The sequence below is a fragment of the Gossypium hirsutum genome, chromosome D06 (genome assembly GCF_007990345.1).
Source record: "Gossypium hirsutum isolate 1008001.06 chromosome D06, Gossypium_hirsutum_v2.1, whole genome shotgun sequence".
Classification (NCBI taxonomy): Eukaryota; Viridiplantae; Streptophyta; class Magnoliopsida; order Malvales; family Malvaceae; genus Gossypium; species Gossypium hirsutum.
In genome coordinates, this window is record NC_053442.1 from 40,775,935 (window position 1) to 40,785,665 (window position 9,731).

The following is a 9,731-nucleotide window of genomic DNA, read 5'->3' on the forward strand; positions in this document are numbered from 1 at the left end:
CCAACACCATGTCCCAGACATGGTCTTACGTGGGACCTCTCATAACCTCAATAATGCCAATGCCATGTCCCAAATATGGTCTTACATGGGATCTCATTCTCTTAATGTCATGACATTTGTATCTGATACATTCCTAATGTTTCGACGGGACTTTTTAACACTGATTCTCTATCATCTCATACTTCATTCAACATTAAATAATTTCATGAAATAAGTACATAATTTCTATAAAATAACAACATTAATAATAATTATTGAAATATTGCATTTATTTACCCTAAACTTACCTCTGTACAAAATACGATCAAATCTAACAACTTAGTCCTCAACCTTTTTCTTTCCCTCGTCTAACTCTGGATTTTGTTCCTCTTGATCTATAATAGCAAATTTAGCTTATTTAATACTCACATTCATCAAAATAGTCCTTGACTCGAACTTTTGCAAAATTACAATTTTGCCCCTAAACTTTTGCATATTTACACTTTTTCCCCAAAGCTCAGAAATTAAAATTCATCCCGTATTCTTATGTTTTATGACATGCTGAACATCTTTCCCTTCTATGGCAACATCAAATTCCCACTCTAACATTTACTTATGAACATTAGGTATTTTTACCGATTATGTCGTTTTACTTGTTTTCACTTAAAATCGCGTAGCAAAAGTTGTTTAACATAATTTCAAGCTTCATATTCTACCATAAAAGATCAAAATAAACACATTTCACCTATGGGTATTTTTCCAAATATGAACCCTAACATGAATTAATGGTAGAATAAGCTAAATCGAGCTACGAGGACTCCAAAAACGTAAAAAAAAATTAAAAACGGGGCATGGATGCACTTACTATGAGCTTAAAAAAGTGAAGAAACCCTAGCTATGGAGTCCCTTGAAGTTTCGGCCCTTATGGAGAAGATGAGCACATTTTGCCATCTTTTTCCCTTTTAATTCTTTTTATTACCAAATGACTAAAATGCCCTTCATTAAAACTTTAGTTATTTTTATCTATGCATGCCCATTTTTTCCATGAAAATATAATTGTCTAATTACCATTTAAGGACCTCTACTTCAATTATGCACTTTTATTAAATCCTTTATCATCTAAAGCTCATATTTACCCACTTTTGCAATTAAACCCTAATATGCAATTTAGACATGCAATTGCTAAAATTTCTTATCAGTATTCTAACACATGCATCCAATCAATCGGTAAATCATAAAAATTAATCAAAATAAACTTTTCTATCTCAAATTCATGGTTTCACAACCATTGTTCCGTTTAAGCCCTATTTCGGGATGTTGCACATATATGTGTTTGTTATGGGGACATGTTGTGGAATAAGGGGATGTAAAGCATTGCTCTATTCATGTAGCATGTTGGTGTATTGGAGGGTGTTAGCTTCATGCTACACTTTACGGGTTAGATATAGACTCTATGAGTCAAGTGTGGAGTGATGGAGATCCATGTTTCCAACGAGTATTTTTAATATGTATTTTCATCCTCATAAGTTGCCAATGTATCATTATGATATAATATTAGTGATGTTATGTGTTAAATGTGTTTAGCATGCTTATTTTTAACTCTTGTGTTTGTGGTTTATTATGGTATCTTGAGTACTTATTGAGCTTGGTTAAGCTCACACTCTTTTGTTATTATTTTTGCAGTGACATTGTTGGAGTGAAGAGGTGAAGTGAGCAAGTTGGTGATCCAAAGGCAAAGGCACCTTAGTTGTGTATGTGAAAGGATTTTTGGTTCATAAAGATGGCAATGTGGGTGCAAAATCGAAAGACTAGATTTTAAATTTGTTTTGGATTTTTTATTGGACTTTCTATGGACTATTTAAGGATTTTTATACATTTTTTTGTGTGTGTTTAGACTGCTTGAATTATGCTTGAAGAATGCAGTAGTTGTGGATAGGCCGATAAACTGTCAAAGGTATTAAGGCAGTTCGCATAACGAGGTTCACATAGGAGAGTTCACATAGGTAGTTCAGTGATAGGAGTTCACAAAGGCAGTTCGCGATAGGGGTTCGCACAAGAGAGTTTACATAGCATAGTTCGCAAGGTATAGCTCGCATGTTACATTGGTACGCACTTAATCATAGGTTCGTATAATACGTAGCTCTCATGACATATAGGGTTCACATAGAACATAGGGTCCGCACATCATAAGCCTCGCATACATATAGGCTTGCACACTAAATAGGCTTGCATATAATATAGGGCTCGCTCAATGTAAGGGCTCACATACATTATGTGATAGGGTATGCATACCATAATGAGTGTTCACTTTAGGGGTTCGCCAAATGTGAATTCGCCAATCATAGGGGTTTGGCAGTCATAAGGGTTCGTTGGTGATAGGTGTTCGCCAATGATGGTGGTTTTCCAGTCATAAGGGTTCGCCAGGTACAAGTGTTCGTCGATCTTAGAGTTCGCGAACTAGGGGTTCACAGGTGTCTATGTGTTTACTTCTTTTTTCTAGTGTGAATTGATTTTTGTTGACATGATTAGAAAAACATGTTTTAGAATTTTTCATCTCTCAGTTTCATTCCCTGAATTTCAGTGTAGTAGTTTTAATTTCTTAAAGTGGTTTTTCTGGATATTTTGGAAAAATTATGATTTAGTCCCTAAACTTTGTTTTGGAATTAAGTTTTTAATTATCGTTTTGAATTGAATTTTTCTCAAAGGCTTTAAAATAAAATGCCCAGGACACTGGTTAGTCCAAATTTATGACTTACGTATTTAATGTTTACGATGTGTAAAATGATGATTTTACCCCTAGTCCTTTTTCGTTATATTATGATGAACGAAGCATGTTTTAGGATTGTTTATTTAAAAATCACTTATTTAAGCATGCTTTAGATTAGTGTGAAGATTGGTTTGTGGTTTGTTGGTTGACCGGTAAAAAGAGTCACGTAAGTGGCTAATGTGACATTCCAAATTCAAGTTGGTCCATTCCGACCGGGTTTGGGGCGCCACATTTTCGTTGATGGACATGTAAGGAAGAATGTTGTAAACCTGTTGATAAATAAATGTTAATATAACTCCCAAAACTCGTCCAAAAATTTATGCTTTTATAACCCCATAAAAAAGTTATAAGATACCTTAATTCTCTTATTTATGTTTTTGTAACCTTAATTCTCTTATTTATGTTTTCGTAACCTATGGTGTTTATAATCCATTAAATAGAGGGTATTATAAACTTTTATATTCCAATTAAAATTGAATTATCTTTTTATTTTTATCTACTCTTCTGTCTTATTTTTACTATAATTCTCTTAGTTTTTATAAAACAAAGACAATTATTTTAAGTATTAATATAATATTTTAGTATTAAATATTATTATTAAAATATTACTATTTGAAATAAGAATATTAAAATTTTACTTTTTAATAATAAATATCAGTAAATATTTCATAATTAATAAGTAAATATTTATTACTAGATTTTTATTGAAAAAATATATATATTTAAAAAAAACACTTTTCATTTAATCATTCAAATACCTCTACTTCTCCAAAACTTTTCATATTTAAAAAAAAAAAACATTTTCTGAAAGTCTATGAAACAAAATGGAACCTAATCATTTTAAAATTCTCAACCATTGGCATTAATTAAAAATTTGATTATATTCTACAAAAACATTAGGAAATTTGATTATATATCATATCATACTAAACAGGGAAAGGCAGAATTTAAGTACAACCCAAGTTTTCATACAAGAGCTAAAGACACGTTTGATTTGAAAGGTTAGCCAGCCTCCATCCTCTCTCTAACATCTATTCTTCATGATACAGATACAAGCCAAGACCAAAACGAGCACATGCCCTGCAGAAAGCTATTTCCTCTGCTGCACTAACAGGATCTACCATGTTAATTTTGCTGGATGATACCGTGCCAGTTGATTCACGATGTACCTGTGTAAGAGCATTTGCATTTGTTATAATGAAGCAACATGTTTGTCATGAATTTTCATGCAGTGATTGTTGATAACTTTCACAATCTTAACCATTTAGTCAAGTAGCATTGACCGATGCTGTTTCATCAGTTGAATATCCAGTTAGTAAGACCTACCTGTTTAAAATTCTCCCTTAGCTATAATAAATTCTCTATTTTCGACTTGAATTGATGAAAATTATTTGTATTTGATTCTTTAGAAAGAAAAATGAAATCAATGGTCACATAAAATAGTAATCTTCATATGGACTTCAAGTTGAAGATAAAAGGAAAAGCAGTCATAATCCACTTCCGAGCATACATGTATTATTACCAGACATGCTTTTATAGTTTTGATGTAAAAGACGAGCAACTAAAACAACTTTGTTTGTATATAAACTGGCACAAGCCTAAGAACCCCTTCAGAGAAAGAGCAGGTAAAAGGAATATACCAAAGAACCAAGTCAAAAGCACATATATAGTTTTAAGGTAGAGAGACCAGCTGTCATCAACTCTCATCCCAAATGAACCAAAAAGTAAAAATATGCATAAAATGCACATGCTTGCAAGTCAGGTTGATGGAGGCAGCAGCCTTTCACAGAGGGTAATACTTCTTTTAGGAATTGGAAAGGGTATCTCTGTATTGTGTCCGACCAACAAAAATGAGGCTGGCAAGTTGGTGCTTTTACCCACAAGATGTTACAAAGTATGTTATTGAACCTCGGTGTGAGTGTATATCTGTCCAATATAGATAGGTTCAATTCTTTCCAAGTTTTTTCATATATTTGAAGGGTTATTGGAGGATAATATCCCCATATCTATGTTGGAAAATGCAGATGTGGGTGTTAAAAACAGATACTTCAATGAATATGAAGAGTCAAACAACATAAGTCACAAACATCCAAAAATATTCATAAGAATTGAATGAAAGTCACTAAGTTATGTGACTCAAGTAATTTAATTTTTCCTAAGTTTCCATATATGAGGATAAAATACCAATAACCATATCCATTTGATATATGTCACCTTCAAGTAAAATGATGAGTCGCAACCTAGCTAATGACAACAATGAACAGAAATTCAGTTTATTATATTATGTTCTGGATGGAAAATAGGATTTGGATTGGGCTAACATAGCAAAAACTCAAATTTTGGTAGTTGCTAAAATTTGTGCGAGACATCAACTACTGGAATTTTTGGAGGCTGATTATGATGGCTTAATTGACAGGTCCACAGGCTTTTGATGACATTTTGAATTTTCTTTAGTATAATGCAGAAAAATTGTTAGTGTTTGCCCAACTAGGACGGTAGGATTACAATAAATGTATGGTAAAAGATTCTGCCGTTTCAAAACACTTCTCCACGGTTATGACAGATTTCTAAACAATTCCCTCACAAAATCAATGCCATATGAGCCTTCATTAGTTGGGAATAAAAGAAATACGGCAGTTTCACTAAAAGATCGCCCTAAGGAAAAATATCTCAAGGGTGATATTAGTATTTGTCCTTTCCACTAGGGATAATTTGGGATTTTTGAGAATAGGTTGAGGTTTACAGGCTTGTGACCATATATTTGAGCAAAGCTATTTCCAAGGACTTTGGGTTATGAATTTGTTATGAAAATATCAGCAGGCAATGACAACCGAAATGAACTGGGGGATAGGAAAATACACAGCCAGACAGAAAACAGTTTGCACCAGCAGACATTCAGAGGTATATGCTAGAAAGGAGCTGAAGGAAGAAAGAGTCGGGCACAATAACCTGCTGAGCCGGCAGAGATTTAACTCATAGATTACATTTTGGTTGCAACAATTCTGTTCTATATTGGACAAGTGTTATTCCCTTATTTGGTTTATGTTCAACCATTAGTTGAATATTTTCTATGGAAGTTGCTATACATAAGCACTGTGTTTGTAAGAAGGCACGAATGGAATATCAGAATTCTTCTTCCTATCTTCTTCAGCCGTAAAAGCTGGGAAAGCATCAAAAACAAAAGGATCTGATTGAAGGAACACGTCTCACTACGTTACATGAACAGGTACAAACCTCATAGAATCAGCTAGAGGCTTTTAAGCAAAATAGTCAGATGTACCTGTACCGGCATGTTTTTATATTACCATTTTGGATTTGTCGATATTTTCTAAAAATATATATTTAGTATATAAAAATATTACATAAATGAGATTAAATAAGTTCCAAATATATACTCATTAAGAAACTTCACAGTTATAATGCAATGAATTCATCATTCAACAAATAAAAAATAAAAAGGACAAAAAAACCATCCTATAAATTATTCTTGGAATTCATTTTACTAATTAAGAAGTAACAAGATATTAGTTTCTTATATTAATATTTATATATATTATAATTGAATTTAATTATATTAATGTACTTTTATCAAAATAGTCATTTAACTTGCATGAAATCAAGCCAGCCCAAATTCAATTAAAATAATGTATTTTTTTATGTATTCACAGGTTTTGTAACAGGTGCACCTTATTCCCAGCCATTAGGGACGGAATGGGGTGAAACGTACCAATATGACCAATACAAGTCAGAATTTTCACCAAAACAAAAGTCTAGTTTGGGTTTCCAGTTTAACAGGGCATAAAATCAGTACTGGAAAAGATTTGACTACTATGCTTTTAAGGCAACTGACAAAACTGTTCCGTACTGGTGGAAATAGTAAAGAAGGAGCATAAATGATAACTGGTTTGAGCTCTGAATAACTAAGAGCATTTGGAGACAAATTTCTCCAATACATTCTCGGTATCTTATAATTCTAAATTTAGTCAAAGACCAGAAGTTACTAGTCAGCATACTTCCAAGACCTACTTGCCCTATATTGCAGCATAAATCTTTTCTTTGCTACCGATTGCCAATAAGGTGATAGAGAGATTAGCTTAATTGAGATTTTATTTTGTTACTCTTGCAGTATTTTTGGGGCATAATAGTAATATTTAATTGAACAAAGCTTACACTTAGTATTTTAAACATTACACTTGAATTTAGTATCTCATTGTACTTTCCTTATACTATTAAGTTCTGCTTTTTAAGTCAAGTTCATTAGGTTTGTGTTATGAGTTTAAGTATTGTCTCTAAAGTCCCATCTAGAATAGTAGTTCTAGTTCTTTTTAATCTATATAAACATCAAAGTGACCTTTCTTCTAAAGACAAACTATGATATATATATATTGCATCATTGCTATTGTGATTGCGTGAAACCTAGATTTTCTTTCTTCAATGCCTGTGATGCATGCAGATGCAGTTAAGGAATTCTAGGTTTCCAACTGATGCTTATGTCCCCTTTATTCACCATTGTATGATGCAATTGCATAACTCCAGGTTTGAAACTTCCGGATCTTTTGCTTTTTGTTTTTCTTTCTCTTTAATCAAAATTTCCTATTTTCTTGAGAAATCCATAATCATACTATTACTATCATAATCCATGATCTTTTGCTTCATGTATCAGTCTTGCTGCACTCCAGTATAGAAATGACCCTACAAGAACCCGCAACAAGTTCCATGGCCCCATATCTGACCAGTGAATCTTTCGTATCAATACTAGCTTCAGACAAAAAAGAATATGTAACTAACCCTAAGTTCCACAGCGGCACAGAGTTCTGCAACATAGTATACCACGAAGTAATCCACATACATTATCTAACAGGAAGTCTGAAACCATGGAACTAATATGACATAAATATTGAAGGGGAAACAGTAGTTGCACAGTATTTTTCTGTTTTCATTTCTCAAATAACTTAAAAATGACACCAAATTGTAATAATAACTTGATAGAAAACCGTAGTAATATGGAGAAGCAAAGATAGGGAGAAAGAAGTTAACCGACCTCTCCGTCAGAACCTCGAATGGTGAGTCGATACACAACAGTAATGGTTCCATTGTTGGCGAATATAACATCACGTACTTCTCCACACCACCCTGTGTTGAATTCACAAATTGATTCGAAGGTAGATATTTAAAAAGAAATTAAAGTGAAAACAAAAAAGGCAAAGGCAAACCAGGGGCGTAGAAGCTCAACATGCGATTGGCATGGTACCTGGGGCGATGAAATTAGATCAGATGAATTGGATGAGGTTGAGAGATTGAAAACAAAACAAAAGCTAGCAGAAGTACCAGGGGAGGAAAGTGGAAGAATTAGGCGGAGACTTGATGATGTTATGCGGGATACGCTTATTGAGGTCGCGCAGGATTTCAATAAGAGGGCGAGTGATGCAGGAGGAGTTGGAAGGCGAAAAAGATTTCTCCAGGGGCACTACGTAGTTTGAATCAGGGACACCCTTTTTCGCATCGCAGTTGCTGTTATTATTATTGCTGCTGCAACGGAGACGACCAAGGAATGGCTCTCTCCCCCAGCCCACACCCCCAATTACCAACCACCCATTTTTATTATTGCTATCTGACAATTGTGAGAGAAAGGCGCCGCCGCATCGCAATTGTAACGCCATTTTCCAATTCCAATGCTCATTCCCTCATATTCAATTTATTCGCTTGCTTATGCTTACAGCTAACCTTACCAGTCGGAGTACTACCCCTACCTACCCTACCTACCAAATCTTCACTTTCAAACAGTCAAAACCTACTTCTTTTCTTTTCGTTTCTTTTATGGGACTCCACCTTTTTAGTTTCCTTTCATTTCCTCTGAATTTTAGTTAAGATTATGATACTGTAGCACATTAATTTTTTAAGATAAATGTCAAAATTATATATATGAAGTGTGATTTAATTTGTAAGTGTATAGATAAATTTTGATTTTATATAATTTTATATATACAATTTTGATTTAAATCAATTTTTGTAAATTATTTTTAAGTATATATTTGAACCACAATTAGAGTTTCACATGTATAATTACATTAAATTAAAGTTTATGTATATAATTATACATTAAACTAAAGTTCATGAGATTTATCTCAATATAAAATAAAATATTTTTATGATATTTTTAGTTATTTTCTTAATAATTATTTTAATTTTTTTAAATATTAAAAATAAATTAAAATTTCTGAAAACATAAAATGTATTATAACATCATTTTATATTTATATATTGCATACATAAAAATTATATTTATCCAATATAAAATTAAATTGATATATTATTATAAAAAAATTATATTTCAGAAATTTTAATTTATTTTTAATAAATTTTAAAAAATTAGAATAATTATTAAGTAATTAAAAATATCAAAATAATATTTTATTTATATTTTAGGGCCCAAATTAGTTATTAACCCTTTAAATTAACGTATCACATCATCATTTTAATGAGGAATAACAGATAAGTGATAAAAATATAATAATTCGATAACATTAATGACTATTATATAAATTTTAAAATACCCAAAATGTAATCATAATCATAATTCAAAAACAACCGATGTAGTCTACCCTTTTCCTAACAAAGTCCCATAGCTCTATTATTCAATCGGGCTACATAAACAAACTTGACAACCAAAGCAGCAAGCCAATATTCGGGCCTTATTAAGCCCAAAAAAGTGTGACGAGGATGCTAAATAATATATAAAAAGAGTTGGGATATGTTCAAAAGCCTTAAACAATCAATAGCAAATGCCAAAAGAATAAGAATAAGTAAGTTTTATAGCCTTAAACCATATAACATTTTAAAGTTCACTAATTATAGTATATATGTTTTGGTTGAAATCATCAATTATATAAATCGAATGTAATTTTATTTTAGTTATTCCAACAACGAATATAACATTTTGCAATTCGAATTTGGCAATTGAATCAGGTATCAAGTGTTACATAGT

General features: G+C 32.1%; 1 protein-coding gene across 4 annotated transcripts; it reads right to left on the reverse strand.

The window, feature by feature from the left end:
- Positions 1 to 3,642: 3,642 nt before the first annotated feature.
- On the reverse strand, positions 3,643 to 8,636 carry LOC121203075 (DNA repair RAD52-like protein 2, chloroplastic). 4 transcript variants are annotated; one of them, XM_041095324.1, is made up of 4 exons: positions 8,075 to 8,636; positions 7,960 to 7,997; positions 7,788 to 7,879; positions 3,643 to 3,915 (listed from the first exon to the last, which is right to left on the reverse strand). In XM_041095324.1, exons 1-4 carry the CDS (start codon positions 8,404 to 8,406, stop codon positions 3,778 to 3,780), a joined length of 600 nt encoding a protein of 199 aa, XP_040951258.1. In that variant the 5' UTR covers positions 8,407 to 8,636; the 3' UTR covers positions 3,643 to 3,777. The 4 variants fall into 4 exon arrangements, with proteins under 4 accessions (XP_040951258.1, XP_040951261.1, XP_040951259.1 ...); XM_041095327.1 differs by having other exon boundaries at positions 3,643 to 4,672; positions 8,075 to 8,583; XM_041095325.1 differs by having other exon boundaries at positions 3,881 to 6,026; positions 8,075 to 8,583.
- Between the last annotated feature and the right edge of the window lie 1,095 nt (positions 8,637 to 9,731).